The 23,667-nt window shown below is 43.0% G+C and overlaps 1 protein-coding gene across 1 annotated transcript; it reads right to left on the bottom strand.

Annotated features, from left to right (window-relative positions):
• Window positions 1-690: 690 nt before the first annotated feature.
• Window positions 691-7,099, bottom strand: WNT8A (Wnt family member 8A). The gene is made up of 6 exons (XM_047774496.1): window positions 7,032-7,099; window positions 6,904-6,937; window positions 6,584-6,722; window positions 5,059-5,184; window positions 4,220-4,362; window positions 691-2,585 (listed from the first exon to the last, which is right to left on the bottom strand). Exons 1-6 carry the CDS (start codon window positions 7,097-7,099, stop codon window positions 2,037-2,039), a joined length of 1,059 nt encoding a protein of 352 aa, XP_047630452.1. The 3' UTR covers window positions 691-2,036.
• Between the last annotated feature and the right edge of the window lie 16,568 nt (window positions 7,100-23,667).

Raw genomic sequence — 23,667 nt, 5'->3', positions numbered from 1 at the left:
ACATACACACACGCATGCACACACGCACACGTTTCCCTCTATTGCTAGCTATCATGTGTGTTTTTTTTTACTTTCTTTAGCAGGAGGGAGGTAGAGGAAATCTTCCATTTCCTTGACATAGGCTGCATTTTAATGGATTTGTCCTTGTCTCTAGTGTCTGGCATCTATGGTAGTTTTAAATGCACCAGAAGTAATAGAGACCAGGGTGGACTTTGAAGGCACCTGCTTATGGTTTCTCCTAAGATGCCAACTTCCTTAATGAACATTTCACCTTCCTTTTCACTCAAACATGAAAATGGATTGGTTATTCCCTATTGGCATTAAAAAAATAACTTACCATTAATTCTTTTGATGTCAAAAATATTTGTTTATTGTAGGCAAATATAAAAGAACAGAAAAACACAAAAAGGAAAGCCAATCACTCTATTTTGGTATGACATGATAGCTAATATTTTCATATTTTTGAAACAAAATTGAGTTCATCCTGAACATGCTGTTCTGTAATTAACTTACTCACTTAATTATATCACACACATTTTTCATGTTACTAAATATTTCTCCAGAATATTATTTTAATGACTAATATTCCATTGTGCAGCCATGATTTAACTAGTTTGTCCTGATGTTAAACAGTTAAATTGTTTTTTAATTTAAAACATTAAGCTAAGTGTGTTTCCCCACTCTTGGTGATCAGTCATTTTACTTGTTTATTCAACATATTTGAAATATCTCCTCCCAGCAGGGTGCTTGACCTTTGCAGAGAGGGGAGACTTCTAAGGCTGAGATGCTCAGATTTAGGAGACTAGTGGCTAAGCCCCAGGGCTCTCTTTATGGGAAACTCCTCCTCCCTCAAAGATTAGCAGTAGAGTATGTAGAAGTGCAAATGAGGAAGGTAGAATCCACAACTTTCCTAGTATCTTGCCCTGGGGCTCAGTTTCTTGATGTGTAGATACCCTGGGAAGCCCAAGTTAGGAGAGCAAACACACTTTGAATATAATTCAAGTTCAAAGGGCTTTCTTATTCCTCAAGTTGCTTAGGTCACATTAAAATATCTTCTAAATCCATAAGTCTAGATTGTTTTCCTATAGGCCAGTTCTTGGTCTCAATTTTATCACCTGTCAAACATTGCTCTCAAGGGGGTTGGATAGTTCTAGCTTCTCCTTTAGCCTTGTGCATCACTGGGATATGGAAGCAGGGTTTCTTATTCCCTTTCTGATTCTGAGGTTTCCAAAGAGAGAAAAGGTCTCAGCTTCTAGAAGCATTTATGGCAAAATGAAGTTGAGTTCCCACTCAGGGAAAAATAACAAAATAAGAGCCCTTTTATAGCTCTCTATGGGAAAATCCCTCTTGGGGGGCCCTGACTGGATAAGCTGTAGTCACCTGTCCACTTAGCAGTGACCATCCCTTTTCCCTGGCTCCAGAGATAGTTTCTGAGCTGAAAAAGTCCTCAGGATATGCTGGGTCCTGGTTTCCCCAGGGTTGGTGGGGAGAGTATTTTAAAAGTGCATCTTAAGGGGAAACTCCATCTTAAAATACCTCCCTCTAGGCGGGTATGTAGTCTCTGTCCCACTTATCTTTCTGGAGTTAGCAAAGTTGCTCCTTTAGGAGTCTAAACAGAACTCTTTCTTTCTCTCTTTCTTTTCTTTTCTTTTTTTTTGCTTCCATTCCCTCTGATTCTCAGCCATACAGCTGGGTTGGACATGGTCTGAAACTTTGAAGGTCCTTTTGGATATGGACCCCAAACCAAACTCCCCCTTTAGCAAGCTGTAAAACTACATGCACAAAGACTAGGAACTAATTTGCAGGAAAGATGAAATAGGGTCTACTCAAGTTAGGAGACCCAGATTCTTATTGCAGCTCTGTCAAGAATATGCTGTATAATCTTGGGCCTCCATTTCCCAGTGCACAGCAGATATCAAGAAGACTACAAATCAACCCTGTGACTTTCCAATTGTTTTCTTCTCTCTTTTCTCCAAGAAAGAAGCTGTATTCCCCTCCATTGTCATACAACTGAGCAAGTAAGTTGCTATGGGGTGCTATGGCATGCTGCCTTGGCCCTGAGACCAAGCATTGCCTGGGGTGCGTGTGCAATAGTACTTGTTCACCACATGCCTACACTGGTCACACTTGACTGTACAGCACCACTGGAATTTGCAGTTACAGCTGCTGATAGCCTCAGTTCTCCTTTTTTCCACCCGCAGGCCACATTCGGTGCACAAGCGCCCACAGCTATGTTGCTCCCACCTGGATGTGTTGTGGCGGTTCTGCAGACACTCCCGACCCTCTGTGCCATAGACACCCAGGCTGGAATTGTGGATACAGTAATCAGGTGATTCCTCTAAAAAGATCAACTCGGCTTCTGCACTAGGAAGGAAGGCCTCAGCAGGTACCCAGTGGCCCTCGGCACTGTTCCCAGCCCTTAGCCGCCGCTTATCCATCTCAATTTTTAGTGCCTGGTCATACTTGGCCTTAAGGTAGTTGCCCATCTCCCGGAAGTTAGCTAGCTGCAGCCAGCATGTCTGGATGCTACAGCTCCCAGAGATGCCATGACATTTGCAGGTCCTTTTCATGGTGGCTTTCACTGCCTTCAGAGAGAAAGAAAGGACAAAAGGAAAATATCTCAGGGTAGGGAAGACCAAAGGCTAGCAATTCATGGAATATTTTAGAGGTGTGCTTCTTAACTTTAGAGTACATCAGAATTACAGGAGTGGTCTGTGAAAAAATATTTATTCCTGGGCCCTACCTCCCATCTTCTCAATTAGGAATTTCAAGGGTTTAAAAGCCTTGGTGTTAAATGATTTTAAAGCTCCCTTGGGTGATTCTTATGGAAAGCTAGGCAAGTGTTAAGAAGGTTACTGAAAGAGTAACCTTCGTGACCCAGCAGTTAAACCTGACTAGTATCCATGAGGATGCAGGTTCGATCCCTGGCCTCGCTCAGTGGGTTAAGGATCTGGTGTTGCCATGAGTTGTGGTGTAGGTCACAGACAAGGCTTGGATCCCCTGTTGCTGTGGCTGTGGTGTAGGCTGGCAATTGCAGCTCCAATTCGACCCCTGGCCTGGGAATTTCCATGTGTCACAGGTGTGGCCCTAGAAGGAAAAAAAAAAAGGGTTACTGGAATCAGGAAACCTAGACTCAAGACCCAACTTCACTTGTGAGCTTGTTTCTCTTTCTGCCCAATTAGAATAACAATGATCAAGGAAGTAGTTTGTAAATTAAAAAGGAAAAAATATAATCATTGACACAGTTACTATCTCGCAGCTGGGGGCTAGAGTATTTGTGGGTGTTTGGATTTGTCTTTCGGGCCCTCTCCCACAGGGAAGGAAGCTCTGGAGTCTGAACCCCTGCCTGAAAGGCAATTACCTGTGGGTGTAATTGCCTTGGAAACCTTTTTCCTTTGCCCTGGGCAACAAGACATCTAGGTATAGATTCAAATGGAAAATTTCTATGCTCTTATCTCTAAATATAATTAGTTTCCAGATTTGTGTTCAGAACACTGCAAGGACTGCTAGCCCACCAAGTCTTAGGGAGAATAGACCTTCCAGAGAAACCTAGGTCACTCCCAACCCCTCTAAGTTTGGATAATAAACCCATGTTATTTCCTAGAACATGCAGTTGAAATTTTAACTTAAAATTTTAAGTCATTGGAGTTCCCATTATGGCTCAGCAGGTTAAGTACCAACTAGTACCCATGAGAATATGGGTTCAATCCCTGACCTCTCTCAGTGGGTCATGGGTCTGGTGTTGCTGCAAGCTGCAGCGTAGGTTGCAGAGGCTCAGATCTGACATTGCTGTGGCTGTGGCTATGGCTGTGGCCAGCCTCTAGTCTGGGAACTTCCATATGCTACAAATGCGGCCCTAAAAACCGAAAAAAGAAAAAAAATTGTCGTGGAATCAAGACCTTGGTTCTGTATTGTTCTGTGTTCTCAGAAACCTACATGCAAAAGGAGTTAGCACATAAGATTTAGTGATAAAAGGACTAGACTAGAAGATTTACATTCATTGCCTGGTTCTAGTGCTTATAAGTTGTATTGCCACTTGGCTCTGCCTTAACTGGCTTTGTCATCCAGAGAATAGGGGTAGAGCTATCCCAGTCCTGCTGGGTGGTGTGAGAAGAAAACACGTATGAGGCAGCTCTTGGTAAGCTGTAAAGGTCTGTACCGACGTGAGACTGTTGTAAACACTGAACCTGATGGCTCACTTGTCAACTCTCATACATACCAGCCTGCCTGCCCTGTTGTTGTGAAGATTCATCAGAGCTCTGGCATCCTTCCCCTTCTCCAGGCTGTCCACAAAGAGTTTGGAGATTCTTTCCCCAAATTCTACATTGTCACTGCAGCCTCCCCAGATCCAGCCATGGCCTCCTACACATAAGGAAAGTATAAGTTCTGCATATAGCTTCCTGCTCAGCCCCCGGAGAAGTCATGGTCATTTTAGCTGACATAGTCAAACCACTCCCAAGAGTCCTAGAAGCAAGTAGAGCTATAGTTAAAGGTGAGACAGGGAAATGGAGGTGTTTGGAGTGGGCAGGGGGAAGTGCTATTCTCAAAGCCAACTGCCCCTCCTTCAGGCTCTCCCCAGCTCTAGGCAATTCAAGTAAAAGTAGGCACACTTGGGCTGGCCTAGATGATTTCAAAGGTTCATTGCAGCTCAGACATTCTAGAATTCTGCCCCATTATCCTACAATAGCCTTATTAGAGACACATCTTCCCTCATTATTTCACAAATCTGAGTAATTCTCTTAGCTTTACACAAATAATTGAGGAGCTCTAGATTATGGATAAGTCATTCTAAGTCTAAAATATGAAGCCTAGCTTTAAACTCTTTGGCCTCTTCCTTCCTAGCTACTTTGTTGGTATTAGAGCTCGGTGCTACGTGCTGATCCTGAAATAATGGACTCAGCTCAACTCTTAGGAGGGTCTAGATCTAGGAGCACCCACCAATGAAGTAGCTGCTGGAGTCTAGGGCTTTGAGGAAGCTCTGTCCCCCAGCCTTTCCCCTGGAAGATTTTAGCCTGTACCCCTCACCTCTCCCCACCCCCATCAGGGAGCATAAATTACCTGTTTTTCCATTTTTTGACTCATCACAGCCACAGTTTTCAAAGTCGCCCATGCTACAGTTCTTGGTGATGGTGTACATGACTCCAGCAGAGCTGATAGCATGAATGAAAGAAGTCTCCCTGGTGGCTTTGGAAAGAGAGGACCGGAAACTAGGACCCAGGTGACCTAAAGCAGAGGCTTTGGAAAAGCCATGCCATTTCATTTCTCTTCCCAGTCCCCCTCTCTCTTCGGGTTTATTAAGAGGGTGCTCTTTAAAAAAAAAAAGGAGTTCCCATCGTGGTGCAGCAGAAACGAATCCGACTAGGAACCATGAGGTTGCAGGTTCGACCCCTGGCCTCGCTTAGTGGGTTAAGGATCCGGTGTTGCCGTGAGCTATGGTATAGGTCACAGCTGCAGCTCCGATAAGACTCCTAGCCTGGCAACCTCCATATGCTGCAGGTTCGGCCCTAAAGAGACAAAAGACAAAAAAAAAAAAAAAAAAAAGAGGATGCTCTTCTACTTGAGAGAACAGTGCATGCCTTTGCAGCATTCTTACTTCATCCAGGTAGGAGTGAACACCCCATGCTACAGACGGGGAAAGACAACCCAGAGGTAAAGTGATGAGACCAAGGCCACTCTCCTTACCAGTTACGGTGCTGGGACCAGGACCCTGTCCCCCTGGTATCCAGCCTAGGCCTCTGTCCATTAGCCACTATATCTGGCACTCAGGCAGTGAGGACTCAGGGCCACGAGACTTGCTTAGGAAAGAGAGAGGGATGTTTTTTCTTCCTGACATGGAGCTGGAGCCATGTAATAACCATGACGATCATCCCCACCATTTACTCAGCTCGAAACTCACCACCTCTTTTCAAACATTGTCCCATTTCATTTCCACACACTGTCCATCCTACTTGTATAAGCCACAGGAAGACACTTCTTTTTGTCCCCATCTTTTTTCCCTTCCCCCAGCTCTTCTTAGGCAACTCTTCATTAGCAGTTTCTACATAAATGATTTTCGTGCAAATAGCTATACAAAACGACAAGCAGATGCACAGGTGTACAGATGCACACGCACACACAGGCGCGCGCGCGCACACACACACACACTCTCTCTCTCCATCTGAGGCTAGCTCAAGGTAAACTCTCTGTTTCTCTATTGTTGGGATTTTATGCCAGCTGAAACTTCCTCAAGGGCTACATTTCCCCCCATTTTTATTTCATGCAAATCAGTGCAAGTGTGTACATACACAAATACAGGCTTGTATTTAAAAAATAGAGTAATTACATTTGTATAGAGATACCTTTGTATTCACCTCATTCAACCTTACAATACTCCTGGGGAGCTAAACAGCTGACCTTATTGGCTCCAATGACAACACTGAAGTGGAGAGAAGGGGAAGTAACTCAGTTAAAGTCACACAACAAGGAAGTGGTAGATCACTGAGAGCTTCTCCACTTCACTGTACACATATATGTTACACATACACACATACCACAAGCCCACCTCCGTGGACATACATCCTCTTGTACAGGTGCACAAACTTACCACTTCTCAGCCTGTTGTGGGTGGAGAGCTGGAGAGCATTTTCAGGACAGTTCCAGCGTTCCCAAGCAAACTGGAATTTACACTCCTCGATGCCACTCTGGGCACCTAGGGCCACACTGGCAGTGTAGGTCAGATAGGCCTGGCAAAGGGAAAGGGTATAAGCTTCAGCCCTGACTCAGGGCAGGGTGTTTGGGGTAGAGGGTGCAGGCAGGACTCAATGGGTTCCTCTGAGTGGGTAACTTATGGCCCTGTCTCCCCTCCCCTCTTTTCCTTCCCCAGAGGAGTTCCCTTAGGAACCCGGATGCAGGAGACTATCCTACCTTGGGACCTGTTATCAGGAAATTATTCACTGACCTACCAAAAAGAGAAAAAGTGAGGCACTGGTGAATGGGGATGAGATAATGGGAGCTTCCTTGGTGAGGAGTGAGGGGTGGGGGAAAAGACTTACCAGGCAGAGGCACTGAAAGTGGCATAGCATATGCCCACAGCTACCCTGAGCATAAGCAGGTCCCCCATGGCCCTGCCCACCCCCAGGGGATCAGTTCTAGCCCAGGGCCAAGTCCAGAGAAGTGAGGAGAGGGCAGGGTCTTCCTCAGTATTTATGTGGGAAAAGGCTGAGTGGCCAAGGGGGGGAAAAATCAACAGCTCTTCTCATTTGTCCCTCACTGGCAGGGCTGCAGGAGCTACTGACCCAATGGGGGACCAGGGAGGAGGGACTCAGCCCAAGGCCTCTAAGGAAAGCCCCGCCCTGCCCCGCCCTGCAGCCCTTCTTCCCTCCCAGGCTGCCAGAGGGCCTGCAGCCTTTTCTTAACCAGGAGGTCTCTGTCCTCTATAAGTCAGACTTTTGTCTCTTCCTGTTCGAGGGCTCATTTCTCAGAATCTTGCCGCCTGGAGCAGGCAGCCTTCCTAACTGCTCATTCTGAGGACAGGTCACCCACCCCTCCAAGCTGCAGTGTCCTCATCTGTTAATAACACCTCCCTCCTTGTACTGTCTTCCTTCCCAAGGTGTTCATGATTATAAAGGAACTCTATCTGGGCCTTCTCCTATACCAGTAAGCAAGGGCACCCCTCCTCCCTCCTTCCTTGGTCTCTGTAAAGTCATGAGGGAGCCTGGAGCAGAAACACTTCAGAGGACACCCCTGCAACAGTCCCTTCCACCACACTCTACCTGAGTAAGTTCTGGTAAACGTCTTTCATTCCTAGTAGGTCTACATTTTATATTTGTTAGAGCTTTAGTTTGCTCACCGCCACCCAGGGCTGTATTTGAAAAGACTGATGCCTTTCTGACACCACTTTGTTGCTGGGACTTAGCTCCTTCAGCAGGACTCTGTCTTTTAGATTCACTCTGTATTAGTGCCAAAGAAGATGCCTCAATGAATGAACAATGGTGAATAAATGAATGAATGAAGGAACTTGTGGCCCCTAGAAGGAACCCAAGGACCATTTGGTAGACTGGGGACTACAGGGAAGGGTTGGAGATCTTCCTCAGGTTGGCAAAACTTTTCTAGGACTGGGGAAAGCAGATTGAAGAGATGAACAAGAAAGTACAAATAGGCAGTTACAATCCTAACTCATTACCCTGGTGACCGTCACTGTCCAGATCACCTCACACCACCCTGTACCTGATTTGGATGAAGAAGGGAGCTCCTATGTCCCTCCACTAAAGGAGTTCTAGGGGCCAAAGAGTCCCCAGGCCTTTTAAGAGCAGTGCACTCAAAATATGGACTGGGATTGGTGTCTGCCAACTGTTGTCTTTATGTGAGAAGATAAGTACAGAAATGAAAATGTTTAGAAATGTTTTTATTCTTTTGTTTTTTTTTGCCACACACATGGCATGTGGAAGCTCCCAGGCCAGGGGGGAGTGAACCTGGGCCACAGCAGCGACCCAAGCAGCTGCAGTGACAATGCCAGATCTTTAATCCACTGGGCCATAAAAGAACCCCAAAAATGTTTAGAAATTTTTATAGCAGTTTAACAGAATGATTTTTAGATATATTGAAATCTAATAATAAGTAATCTGGGTTCCTATTATGTGTCTTTTTTTTTTTTTTTCTGTTTCATTTTTCTAGAAGAATGGGTGTGACTGTCTCAAATGCAGAATGTCCTTAATAGACTAAAGCTCTGACTCTCAGCCCAGCAAGCTCTCTTCCTCTTCTTGCTTGTGAGATTTCTCCTTGGGGAACAGAAGTGTCCCAGACTTAGTCACTTGCTAAAAGCCCACTGAGTTTGCCTCAGTGGCCTTTTCTCTGTTTTCTACCTTCCCAATCAATAATCTAATGTTTACACATGAAAGTGCTATAATAATATAAACCAAAAGACCAAAAAAAAAGATACTTTTAAAAAAAATTTTTTATTTTCCCACTGTACAGCAAGGGGGTCAGGTTATCCTTACATGTATACATTACAATTACATTTTTTTCCCCACCCTTTCTTCTGTTGCAACATGAGTATCTAGACAAAGTTCTCAATGCTATTCAGCAGGATCTCCTTGTAAATCTATTCTAAGTTGTGTCTGATAAGCCCAAGCTCCCGATCCCTCCCACTCCCTCCCCCTCCCATCAGGCAGCCACAAGTCTCTTCTCCAAGTCCATGATTTTCTTTTCTGAGGAGATGTTCATTTGTGCTGGACATTATATTCCAGTTATAAGTGCTATCATATGGTATTTGTCTTTGTCTTTCTGGCTCATTTCACTCAGGATGAGAGTCTCTAGTTCCATCCATGTTGCTGCAAATGGCATTATGTCCTTCTTTTTGATGGCTGAGTAGTATTCCATTGTGTATATATACCACCTCTTCCGAATCCAATCCTCTGTCGATGGACATTTGGGTTGTTTCCATGTCCTGGCTATTGTGAATAGTGCTGCAATGAACATGCGGGTGCATGTGTCTCTTTTAAGTAGAGTTTTGTCCGGATAGATGCCCAAGAGTGGGATTGCAGGGTCATATGGAAGTTCTATGTATAGATTTCTAAGGTATCTCCAAACTGTTCTCCATAGTGGCTGTACCAGTTGACATTCCCACCAACAGTGCAGGAGGGTTCCCTTTTCTCTACAGCCCCTCCAGCACTTGTTATTTGTGGATTTATTAATGATGGCCATTCTGACTGGTGTGAGGTGGTATCTCATGGTAGTTTTGATTTGCATTTCTCTTATAATCAGCGATGTTGAGCATTTTTTCATGTGTTTGTTGGCCATCTATATATCTTCTTTGGAGAAATGTCTATTCAGGTCTTTTGCCCATTTTTCCATTGATTGACTGGCTTTTTTGCTGTTCAGGTCTTTTGCCCATTTTTCCATTGATTGACTGGCTTTTTTGCTGTTGGGTTGTATAAGTTGTTTATATATTCTAGAGATTAAGCCCTTGTTGGTTGCATCATTTTAAACTATTTTCTCCCATCCTGTAAGTTGTCTAAAAAAGATACTTTTTAAAAAACAATCTAATGGTTAGCTTTCACTTCTTAAGGCAGCAGGGTTGATTGACATGCCACTCACTGTGTGGTCAGAAAGGGGTCGAATTAGAACCCAGGAATTCTGGCCACCCCCCAGCCCCTTGAAAGAGTTTTAGAAGTGATTGCACATTCGCTTCCTGCAAATGATGATGTGCCTTATTCTTCTGTGCCATAGCACTTGGCATTTAGTTGGTACTCTTTAAAAATATCCTTTGGGAGTTCCCATTGTGGCGCAGCAGAAACGAATCGACTGGGAACCATGAGGTTGTGAGTTCCATCCCTGGCCTTGCTCAGTGGGTTAAGGATCCTGCGTTGCCGTGAGTTGTGATGTAGGTCACAGACGTGGCTCAGATCTAGCATTGCTGTGGCTGTGGCTGTGGCCGGCACCTACAGCTCTGACTCACCCCCTAGCCTGGGAACCTCCATATGCTGCGGGTACGGCCTTGAAAGACTAAAAAAAAAAAAAAAAAAAATCCTTTGGAGCTGCTGTGGTGTAGTGAGTGGGTTAAGGGTTGCTGCAGTTGCAGTATTAGGTCAAAACCATGACTTGGATTTAATCTCTGGCCCAGGAAATTCCATATGTCACAGGTGTGGCCAAAAAAAAAATACACACACACACACACACACACACACACACCCTTTCTCTTTTCTGGAAAGGAGGGGGGAGGATAGTTAGCTTTTTCTGTGCACACTTTGTGTTTGCTTCTATTCACATTCTCTAAACATCATATAATTTCTCTCAAAGGAATTTAGGGGAGTTCCTGTTGTGGCTCAGCAGATTAAGAACCTGACTAGTATCCATGAGAATGTGGGTTCGATCCCTGGCCTCACTCAGTGGGTGAAGGATCCCGCATTGCCATGAGCTGTGGTTTAGGTCACAAACACAGCTCACATCTGGTGTTTCTGTGGCTGTGGTGTAGGCTGCAGCTACAGCTCTGAATTGACTCCTAACCTGGGAGCTTTCATGTACTGCGAGTGCAGCCTTAAAAAAATAAATTAATTTAATAATTAAATCAAATAATCAAATCAAATTAAATAATTTAATTTAATTAAAATTAAAATAAAAAATAAATAAATAATAAATTTAAAAATAACTTAAATAAACCAAATAAATTAAATAACAAATTAAATAAATTAAATTGAATTGAATAAATAAATTAATTAAAAGATAAAAGGGGGAGTTCCCCTTGTGATTCAGCAGAAATGAATCCGACTGGTGACCATGAGGTTACAGGTTCAATCCCTGGCCTCACTTGGTGGGTTATGGATCTGTCATTGCCATGAGCGGTGCTGTAGATCGCAGATGCAGCTCAGATCCTGCGTTGCTGCAGCTGTGGTGTAGGCCTGCAGCTGTAGCTCTGATTCAGGCCCTAGCCTGGGAACCTCCATATGTTTCGGTGACCCTAAAAAATAAAAAATTTAAAAAAAGATAAAAGGAATTTAGGATGTTAAAGTCAGGCCTCTGCTCCAGGTATTAGGAGACATGGACATTGTCTATTAGTTTATATGACCTTAGGCACTCTGTTAACTATCATGTAGATTCAGTTTTTCATCTGTAAAATGAGAAAGTTTGGAAGATACTGAATGTTGAATGACTTAAAAGGATTTTAGCAGCTCTCTTCCAGCTATGAGCCTAATTTTAAGATCTGTAAACTGTATTAATCCTGGGGGTGATTGTAGGCCAGAGATGGAAGTTTTTTCTTCTCTAGCTGTCATCCTACGTATCTTTAAATTCTTCAGGTGGCCATCTGGATAAACCTGTAAGATGGGTACCTGGAGGACAACCAAAGCCTTCTTCAGAGTGCTTTGGGACTCTGTCTACATAAGACTCCTGAGCTGGACTCATGGTAGTCATTCACTATGCGCAGAGGGTCTCTTGGAAGGGGAGAAGAGCCAGAGACAGGCAGACCACACTGAAGTCTATAAATCATTTACAGGAAAATTGTGCATCCATTTACTTAACCTCAGCGCTATTATCGCCTTAGTTTTTTTGTTGTTGTTGTTAATGATTTTTATTTTTTCCGTTATAGTTGATTTACAGTGTTCTATCAATTTCTACTGTATAGCAAATTGATCCAGTCATATATATATATTCTTTTTTTCACATTATCCTCCATCATGTTCCATTAGTTATCTCAGTTTTTAGGTGATTGATCCAACTCTTGGTTTCTCTCTTCCAGGAATAGAAATCTGGAACTGAAGACCAAGTAGAAGATAATAGTGGAGGGAGTTCTTGTTGAGGCTTAGTGGGTTAAGAACCCAACGTAGTCTCCGTGAGGATGTGGGTTTGATCTCTGACCTTGCTCAGTGGATTAAGGATCCAGCATTGCTATAAGCTGTGGTGTAGGTCTCAGACGCAGGTTGAATACAGGGTTGCTATGGCTGTGGCCTGCTGCTGCAGTTCCGATTCAAATCCTAGCCTGGGGGGAGTTTCTGTCATGGATTAATGAATCTGACTAGGAACCATGAGGTTGCGGGTTCCATCCCTAGTCTTGCTCACTAGGTTAAGGATCCGGCGTTTCCGTGAGCTGTGGTATTAGGTCGAAGATGCGGCTCAGATCTGGGTTGCTGTGGCTGTGGTAGGCTGGCAGCTATAATTCCGATTTGACCCCTAGCTTGGGAACCTCCATATGCCATGGGTGTGCCCCTAAAAAGCAAAAAAAAAAAAAACCCCAAACAAAAAAACCTCCTAGCCTAGGAACTTTCATATGCCATGGGTGAGGCCCTAAAAAAAAAAAAAAAAAAAAAAGCAACAGTGGAGATAGAGTGGGCCTATGATCAGAGAGAACAGTAGTAGCTCTGAACCAGTGGTGTGCTGGTAGATACTCAACAACCAGCTTCAGTGGGACAGGAGCCATGACTGGTAGTTTTTGTTGATTTGCATCGTGTGAATGCTACCACCATGGCCATAGAGTATTTTTATCATAGATATAATAGATGTAGCATCAATGGTATAGGTAATAGTAAAATCTAGTAAAATAATTAAGTGATCAATTTTGAGTACTTTGTGTACTTTGTGTGTGTGTGTGTGTGTGTGTGTTTTTAGGGCTGTACCCACGGCATTTGGAGGTTCCCAGGCTAGGTGTCGAATTGTAGCTGTAGCTACCGGCCTACACCACTGCCACAGCAATGACAGATCCAAGCTGGGTCTGCAGCCTACATGTACATAGCTCATGGCAATGCCAGGACCTTAACTCACTGAGCAAGGCCAGGGATTGAACCTACATCCTCATGGATGCTAGTCAGATTTGTTTCCACTGAGCCATGACGGGAACTCCCTGAATACTTATTTTTAATATAATTTATTTAATCCTAAGTTTATTTTATCTATCTATTTATCTACCTATCTATCTATCTGTCTGTCTGTCTGTCTGTCTATCTATCTATCTATATTACTATTGCATCTGCTGCATATGTTGAAGACCCTGGGCTAGGGGTCCAATTGAAGCTGAGGCTGTAGGCTTATGCCACAGCCATGGCAACACTGGATCCAAGCTGGATGTACAAGCTACTCTGCAGCTTGTGGCAAGGCCGGCTTTTTATCTTTTTTTTTTTTTCTTTTTTCTTCGCCTTTTCTAGGGCCGCTCCTGTGGCATATGGAGGTTCCCATGCTAGGGTTCTAATTGGAGCTGTAGCTGCTGGCCTATGCTGGAACCACAGCAACACAGTATCTGAGCCGCATCTGCAACCAACACCACAGCTCACAGCAATGCTGGATCCTTAGCCCACTGAACAAGGCCAGGGACCGAACCCACAACTCCATAGTCAGATTCGTTAACCACTGCGTCATGACGGGAACTCAAAGGCCGGCTTTTTAACCCACTGAGCATGGCCAGGGATCAAACCTGCATCCTCACAGAGACTATATTGTTGTGTTTTTTTTGTCTTTTTGTCTTTTCTAGGGCCACACCAGTGGCATATGGAGTTTCCCAGGCTAGGGATCCAATCGGAGCTGTAGCTGCCAGCCACAGCCACAGCAACTCGGGATCCGAGCCTCAGCTGTGACCTACATCACAGCTCATGGCAACACCGGATCCTTAACCCACTGAACAAGGCCAGGGATCGAACCTGCAACCTCATGGTTCTTAGTCGGATTTGTTAACCACTGAGCCACGATGGGAACTCCATAATTTAATTTTAATGGCAGATGTGTTTAACGACCAGTTTGCAAAATTCCTGAAAATTTAACAATCAGTTCTCCATGACTGGACAAGCTGCCTCCCAGTACACCACTGGAGCCCAGTGTCCTCCCTCTAGAGCACTGGGAGATAAAGTGCAAAAGTTTTCTCTGTAGAATTTAACACCAAATAATTGTTTGTTCCAGTTATATGCAAGGACTTAACATTTGCAGAGCCAAGATCTTGCTGCCTCCCCTCAGGGAGTTTAGTATCAAGTAAAAAGGAGATAAGGTTTGTATCTAACGATAATGTAGGGCATAAAGTAGTAAGTGGAATGCAATGAACAAATGCATTGTACTTCACTAGAATGGTATTCATGGAGCTAGAAAGGAGTAGCACTAGGTAATCCTGAAATCCCCTTCCACCTCATGTTCTTGGATGCTGAGATTCCAGGAGTCTTAGGGAAGCTCCGGGTACAGTAATCAATGGGGAGTAAGCCAGAGTCCCCCACCCCCCACCCCGTGCCCAGCTTCAGGAATTCCAGAGGCCACTTATAAAGCCACAGAATGTCTGAGCTAGAGAGTTCCACTTTTGCAAGGATATAACTAAGGCCCAGAGAGAGAGGACTTACTCAGGGTTACAGAGCCTTCATCCTGTCACCCTGGTTTGCCCAGGGCTGAGGGACTTTCAGTGCTTAAACCAGGACCAGGGGGAGTTTCTGTTGTGGCGCAGCGGAAATGAATCCGACCAGGAACCATGAGGTTGCAGGTTCAATCCCTGGCCTTGCTCAGTGGGTTACAGACCTGGCGTTGCTGTGGCTGTGGCATAGGCCAGCAGCTGTAGCTCCATTTATACCCCTAGCCTAGGACCCTCCATATGCCACGGGTGTGGCCCTTAAAAGCAAAAACATAAAATAAAATCAAATAGACCAGGTCCACCAGGTTTGCTCACTCTGTGGCCATGATGGTGTGCATCCTAAGCTAATGCTTCTTTCCAAATATGCACTTTCACTAACCTCTCCAAATCCTTGGTTCCCCTACATTTCTTTTCCAGACTCCTTTTTCAGGGCTCTGATACTAGAGGGGCTGTTTAGACAGTGGAGCAAGTTTAGAGATGCAGGAGTTGAGTGAGAAGGTGAAGTGGCTGGAAAATGCCAGAATAGAGAAAGAGATAGGATTTCTGACTTTTAACACTCCTCTGCTAATTAGATAAGAGGGTGGAGATGGGTGTGTGTGGAGAGAACGAGCCCCCATGCATATTCTTCTGAGCCCTGACAGTGAGCAGAGCTCAGGGATTTTCAGTCTGTAGTCTCCACCCCTCCTCCTGGGAAGCTTGCCTCCTGCCCCCACCCCCACCCCACCAGTGATCTTGACTCCAAGTCCAAATGCCACAGCTGCTTGAGCTCCTGACCCTCCCACTGGCCCCCTAATTTAGCCTCAATGACTTGTAAAGTTCCCCAACAATATGCCTTGGAAAGGAAGAAGAGAATCCTTCAATTTTCCCTTTTAGATCCAGGGTTTCAGGTATGGAGAAGAAAATAGGCATCCCTCTATGGAAAATGGGAGCAGCTGGCTGAACACATGGGCCTGTGAGGGTTGGGGTACATTAGAGGAAATCAATCTGCAAGCCCTAACTTGATCTGTTTCATGATTGAAGATGTATTTCCTTATCATTTAGGCTTTGTCAGTCCTAGCCACACAGAGGATCCCTCCAAGGATAGCAGCACATTTCTCCCATCAAAATGAGCTCCCCAGAAAGCAGAAGTCACATCGTCATTAGCCTAGAAAGGTTCGGAGCTTCGGGGGCTCATCCAAGGAGAGATTTCAGTTGGCTAAAAGCCCTTTACGACATTTTTTATTCTCTTACTGTTCAAAACTCCCATCTCTGGACATTGGATAGGACACAGAAGTTCCTAATTAATGTTTTCAGATTGATTGTTGGGAAAGAAAGTATGGAGATAAGTGTGAATTTGTTTCTAGAGAAATATGCATCCATTTCTCCATTTATTCTAAAAGTATTTACCTATTCAGTTCAGGCTAGTATTCAACACTTATGGGTCTAAGACGAGTTATCCTCAGTTGTTTTTATCTTGGAGGAACTCAGAGAGAAGTATAAACAACTGATAATAGAGTAAGATAAAGTACTTTGGAAGGATGGGAGAGGTAGTGAGGACGACCAAGTGGCACAGATGAGGACTTCTGATAGAGACCTGCCATCTGGTGGCAGGAAGTGGTACAACATGCTCTTTGTTGTGCTATGGGATTCAGTACCGCAATGTGAGCTTTTATTGAACACCTGCCTAATGAGTAGCTAGCCCAGTGGTTTGCACCGTGGTTGTGTATACATTAAAGCTTCGGAGATGATGTTGGTCCTTGTATGCTTGTGTATATAAAGCATAATTTAAAAAGCTATCAACTGAACAAATATTCGATGCACAGGCATGAAGACGCTAAAAAATGTGATTAATGCTCGTTACCAAAAAAGTAAGCAAAATGAAAGTACATAATGTAAAAAATGAGGGTCTCTCCCATTCAACTCCTTGTGAGTAACCATTATCAACAGTTTAGTGTGTATTCTTTTCTCTACATATGCAAATGTTTATATATACATATATAATTTTTAAAATATAACTGTGCTATTATTCCTCATTTTGGTGTTTAAACTTGTATAATCATGGACCCTTTCCTGTGATACTACATATCAATCTACCTTATTTTCTCTTAATTTTTAAGTAAAAAATCAGGCATGCTCATATGAGTTAATAATTCTGTAAGTCTTAAGAAAAACAATCCTCTTCAACTATATCCCTGTTGTCCTCTCAAGAAGCAACAACTTTCAATTCTTTTATCTGATGCTATTATCTCCATATTTGTAAAAAAAATACATTTTATTTATTGATTTTTCAATTTTAGGTATTACTTGCTAAATGGCGACCTTGAGTGATAAGGATTGGCCTCTCTTTTCTCATCCCACTCATCAAATGCAAATTCAATTTTCTCATCTTTCCATCTCCCAATATAATTAAATTGAAATTTTGCTTAGGTCAATATTCTGTGTTTACATTACGATCATGTATACTATTTAGAGGAGAGTTGTGCAATAAATCAGGCTTAACTTTTCTTTCCCTAAAAGTCTTTTGTTTTTCCTGGAATTAATAATTATCTTGTCATTGTCATTTGCTTATTAGTCTTCTATGTAGCTATCAGCCCTTGAGCCCTAAACTCTGCTCTTATCTAAAATACTTCTCATTTAGCTCTCAGACTTGCACCAATCTGGCCTAGTTACTTCTCTATGTACTGCCTAGCTGTCGTCTTAGTGTCTTCTTTTACCATCAGGATGAGGGCTCATTTCGCTTCTCCACTTTGCTGCACATCCTGTTTCTTAAATCTTATATCTTTCTATATCTGTTTACTCCCTCGTATTGGTAGATAACATTTTAGTAGCTTCCTGAGACAGGGTGTATAAAAAGAAAATTTTTTTGAGACCTCACATATCTGAACATTTTTATTCTATTCTCACATGATTGATATTTTTTTAAAAATTTAATTAATATTTGGGTAGGGTATAGAATTGGAAATTGGAAATGACTTTCCTCTAGAATGTTAAGGTAATTCTTCCAATGTCTTCTGGTTTCCAGTGTTGCTGTTGAGAAATCTTATGCTGTCTTGAATGCTAGTCTTTTTTTCCCATTATCTGTTCTTCCCTCCCACTCTCCTTAGAAACTTCTGAATACTGGAATTTCACAATGATGTGGCTTTGGTGTGGAATGTTTTCATTTCTGGTGTTTAGTACTCATAGACTCTTTCAATCTGTAAACTTTCTTGTATTATATTTTTGATAATTTCTTTATCTTTGTTTCCTTTTTCTGTAGTTATTTTCATGTGTTTGTTGGGGGCTTGGGGGGGGGAGTTATTGAGCCTTCAAGAATAATCCTCTCCCTTTATCTCTTCTGCTTTTTTGTTGAGATTTCCTCAACTTTGTCTTCCAATTTTTGAATTAAATTATTTTTATTTCTGCATCAAATGCTTAATACCTAAGCATTTCCCCTTATTCTTTGGATATTTATTTTTAAAACCTATGCTCAGTTCTTTCTTCATGATTGAAATATCTTCTTTGTGTGTGTGTGCTTTTTAGGGCCACGGTGGTGGCATATGGAGGTTCCCAGGCTAGGGGTTGAATTGGAGCTACAGCTGCTGGCCTACACCACAGCCACAGCAATGCCAGATCCAAGCCACATCTGTGACCTACACCACAGCTCATGGCAATGTGGGATCCTTAACCCACTGAGTGAGGCCAGGGATCAAACCCGCAACCTCAAGTTTCCTAGTCAGATTTGTTTCCGCTGAGCCATGATGGGAACTCCTCTTTTTTTTTTTTTATTTAATGGCCATACCCATGGCATATGGATGTTCTCAGGCCAGGGATTGAATCCAAGCTTCAGCTGCAACCTATGTCATAGCTATGGCAACATGGTGTCCTATAACCCACTATGCCAGTCCCAGGATCAAACCTGCACCTCTGCAGCAACCTGAGCCACTGCAGTTGGATTCTTAACCCACTGTGCCATGGTAGGAACTCCATGATTGCCATATCTTCTCCTAACTCTTGGATACTACTTTTTAAAAGTTTTCTTTTGTTTCCTGCTTTATTTCTTTTTCAAGTTCTTTTTTCCCCCCTGTAATATTAGAGCTTGCTCTCAAAAGTCTGATGGTGTTAGGGTATTTATTTATTTATTTATTTTTATTTTAATTTTTTTGTCTTTTTGCTATTTCTTGGGCCACTCCCTCGGCATATGGAGGTTCCCAGGCTAGGGGTCGAATCAGAGCTGTAGCTGCTGGCGTATGCCACAACCAGAGCAATGCGGGATCTGAGCCGTGTCTGCAACCTACACCACAGCTCATGGCAATGCCAGATTCTTAACCCACTGAGCAAGGCCAGGGATCAAACCTGCAACCTCATGGTTCCTAGTCAGATTCATTAACCACTGAGCCATGACGGGAACTCCTAGGCTATCCATTTATACTTAATAGTAAGGGAATAAAAAGTGGTAGAAAGCTATTTGTACCTGGATGGGTCTTGTTGAATGGTATACTTAATAGTGATAAGGTAGGCTCCTACCTAGTTCATTGGGGAAACCTAAGCATCAGTATCTTTAAGTCTTTTCTCCAGGGCTTGTCAGTGTTTCTGGAGAGAAGTCTTCAAATCTCTCAGGATTCTGGCAATCACATGGGGAAAAGACTGTGAACTCTCAATATTCAGACTTAGTTAATGGCTTTCTCTTGTGTCTGGTCTCTCTGAGCCTAGAATCTGCTTGATTCAGCTGCTGGAGAGAAAATCTCCAGTCTTCTGACAAGTGGGCAAGGGAATATGGTGTGCTAGTCTGCTTCCTAATCAGACATTAAACCTCCCTACCCCTATGCCTTTGGAGAAACTAGGTACATTCAACCTAGGTCTTTTTAGGATTCTGTGGCAGAAGCTTCTTGGCTTCCCCTATGCAGCACCTGGCTTTTGGTTTTTCAATACGTTTTTCCCCCTCTTTTCTTAAGACTTTTAAATTCAGTTGCTTTCCACTTTTCCAAATTTAGTTTTTTATCTACTTTGGCTCCTCTTTTTTTCTCTTTGACTTTGGAATTTTGTGTTTTTTTAAAAAAAATCCCTTTACTATTTCATGGGGAAGGGGCAATAAGTGCACGTATTCAGTCTGCGATGTTTAACTAGAAAGCACATATTTGGTTTTTTTTTTTTTTTTTGCTTTTTAGGCCCATATATATGGCATATGGAAGTTCCTAGGCTAGGGGTCCAATCGGAGCTGCAGCTGCCATCCTATGCCACATCCAGAGCCATAGCCAGGCAGGGTCCGAGCTGAGTCTGTGGCCTACACCATAGCTCACAGTGACGAGGGATCAAATCCGCATCCTCATGGTTACTAGTCAGGTTTGTTACTGATGAGCCACATTGGGAACTCCCATATGTTATTTTTAAAAATAAAACTTAAATTGGTGACATGAAATGCCACGGGGATGGTCGGAATAAGACCAATTTCTGCCGCTGCCTAGCAGGGACCATCTTCCAACAGGTGACTTCATCTCTCCCTGCCCAAGCCAGGAAATAGAACCATGGAAAAATCAGGACAGGTAATGAAAGAAACATTCTTAAGTACCTGGAACTACTAAAAAATGGAGGAGTAGATTTACTATGTTAGTATTAACATTACAGTGAACAGTGCTTGTATTTTAATGTTTACGCACTTCTCTTTTTCTTTCACTCTGACCGCTCCAGTGACACGGCTTAAATGACCAGTGATCTCCATATTGCCAAGCCCCGGGTGGACATAGATCATCCACGCTCCAGCTTGTAACTTTTGCTTCTTTCAGCTCCCAAGCCTCCAGAAATGATTGGCTTTCCTCCCACCTCAGGTCCCTCTGTCTCCGTCTGTTGGTTCCTCTTCATCTCTGTGACCTGTTAGTATTGGAGAGCCGTGAGGCTCCTTCCTCAGATTATCTTCTACCTTTTATCTTTATTTACTCTCCTATGGTGACTATCCCAAACTTGTATCCTTAGTCAGACCTCACCTCCAGACTTCTATATCCAAGTGCCTACTGACAACCTCCAGCAAGTCTAACTGGCTGGCTAGTAGGCATTTCAAGTGTGACTTGTCCAAACAGAGCTTCCCATTCTTTGCCTCCTCACTCTCCATCTGATCCTGTAACCAGTCTTCCCATCTCGAAACCTGGCAACTCTACCCTTCAGTTGTTAAGGGCAATTATAGACTCCTCTTTCCTACACATCTACTCTGATGGCAAATCTTACCAACACTAACACAGTAGATATTTTACATGTTAAATTTGCTTATTCTCTGTCTCCTGCAACAGAATATAAACTCCACAAACACAGAGAATTTTGTTTATTTAATCAATGTTTTATCTCCAGGGCCTAGAATAGTGCCAGGTGCTATTGATAGTCAGTAAATATTTGTTGATATTCGGTAAATATTTGTTGAATTTTTTTGTTTGTTTGGTTTTTGGCTTTTTTGCCTTTTCTAGGGCTGCTCCCACGGCACATGGAGGTTCCCAGGCTAGGGGTCTAATCGGAGCTGTAGCCACTGGCCTACGCCAGAGCCACAGCAACTCGGGATCCGAGCTGCATCTGCCACTCACACCACAGCTCACGGCGACGCCGGATCGTTAACCCACTGAGCAAGGCCAGGGATTGAACCCTCAACGTCATGGTTCCTAGTCAGATTCGTTAACCACTGAGCCACGATGGGAACTCCTGTTGAATGAATTTTAAAAGATACACATTCTTACAAATTTTTAAAAGTCAAGTAAGGTAGAACTTACATACAGTAAGCTTTATCTTTCTAAGTATATGGTTTGGAGTTTTGACAAATATATACAGTCTCGTAGTAACCACCTTGATCAGCATACAGAATATTTTCATTATCTCAAGATCTTTTGCGCTCTTTTGTAATTAACCTTTCCTATCACAGCCCCTGGCAACCACCAGTCTGATGTGTGTGTGTGTGTGTGTGTAATTTTTGAAAAAGACAATTTTCTGAGAGCAGTTTTAGGTTTAAAACAAAACTGAGAGATTTTTCATATACCACTGTCCCCACACATGTATAACCCCCACCATTATCAACATTACTCACCAGAATGGTACATTTTTACCTACATTGACCCATAATCACTCAAAGTCCATAGATTACCTTAGGGTTCACTTTTGATATTGAACATTGTCTGGGTTTGGACAAATGTATAATGACATGTAGCCACCATCATGAGATCATATAGAATAATTTCGCTGCCTGAAAAATCCTCTGTGCTCCACCTCTTCATCCCTTCCTCCTCCGTGACCCTCCCGCCCAACCCTGGCAACCACGAATATTTTCACTGTCTCCATAGTTGTGTCTTTTCCAGAATGTCATATAGTTGGAATCATACGGTATGTAGTCTTTGCAGATTGGTTTCTTTCACTTAGTAAGAGTCTTCCATGTCTTTTTATGGCTTGATAGCTCATTTCTCATTTATTTCTTTCTTTTTCTTTTCTTTTTTTTTCTTCTAGGGCAGTACCCGTGGCACACGGAAATCCCAGGCTAGGGGTGGAATTGGAGCTGCAACTGCCGGCCTACACCACAGCCACAGCAACAGGGGATCCAAGCCTTGCCTGTGACCTACACCACAACTCATGGCAACACCAGATCCTTAACCCACTGAGCAAGGCAAGGGATAGAACCCGCATCCTCATGGATCCTAGTTGGGTTCATTACCACTGAGCCACGAGGGAACTCCAATATCTCATTTCTTTTTAGCACTGAATAATATTCCATTGTGTGAATGTGGCACAATTCATTTCTCCATTACCTGCTGAGGAACATCTCAGTTGTTTCCAAGTTTTGGCAATTAAGAACAAAGCTCATCAATTATAAGCATCTTTGTCCTGATTTTTGTGAGGATCTAAGTCTTCAGTTTGTAAGAAAGAGCCAAACTGTCTTCCAAAATGGAAGGACTGCAGTTTGCATTTCCTTCAGCAATGAACGTGACCGTTCCTGTTTCTCCGCATCTTTACAGTATTTGGTGTTGTCGGTGTTTGGATTTTGGCTTTTTTAACAGGTGTGTAGTGGTACTGCACTCTTGTTTTAACTTGTAATTCCCTGTTGACATACTGATGTGGAACATATTTTCATGTGCTTCTTTTCTATCTGTATATCTTCTTTGATGAAGTATCTGTTAAGGTCTTTGGCCTATTTTTTAATTCAGTTTTTGTTTTCTCATTATTAAGAGTTCTTTGTTTATATTGGATAACTGTCCTTTATCAAATTTATCTTTTGCAAATATTTCTACCAATCTGTGGCTTGTCTTCTCATTCCCCTGATATTATGGTTTTTTTAAACCACAGTTAATAATAATAATAATAATAATAATAATAATGGGATTATTCATTCCATGAATTTTTTTTTCATTCCATGAAATTTTGAGAGAAGTCACCAGTAAAACTCTTTGAACCTGATACCCTTTTTATTTTGTTTTATTTATTTATTTTTGTCTTTCTGTCTTTTTTTCTAGGGCTACATCCATGGCATGTGGAGGTTCCCAGGCTAGGGGGTCGAAATGGAGCTGTAGCCACAGGCCTACGCCAGAGCCACAGCAATGCCAGATCCAAGCCTTATCTTCGACCTACACCACAGCTCACGGCAATGCCAGATCCTTAACCCACTGAGCGAGGCCAGGGATCGAAACTGCAACCTCATGGTTCCTAGTCAGATTCATTAATCACTGAGCCACAACGGGAACTCCTGATACCCTTCTTAAAATAGAGCTTTAAAGAGTTCCCATTGTGGCTCAGTGGTTAACAAACCCAACTAGTATCTAGGAGGACACAGGTTCGAAATCTGGTCTTGCTCAGTGGGTTACGGATCTGGTGTTGCTATGAGCTCTATTGTAGGTCACAGTTGTGGCTTGGATCCTGCATTGCTGTGGCTGTGGTGTAGGCCAGCAGCTACACCTCCAATTCAACTC

Source organism: Phacochoerus africanus, chromosome 4 (assembly GCF_016906955.1).
Source record: "Phacochoerus africanus isolate WHEZ1 chromosome 4, ROS_Pafr_v1, whole genome shotgun sequence".
Classification (NCBI taxonomy): domain Eukaryota; kingdom Metazoa; phylum Chordata; class Mammalia; order Artiodactyla; family Suidae; genus Phacochoerus; species Phacochoerus africanus.
Note: the sequence above shows the minus strand (reverse complement) of the source record. Positions and strands in the feature narration are given on the sequence as shown.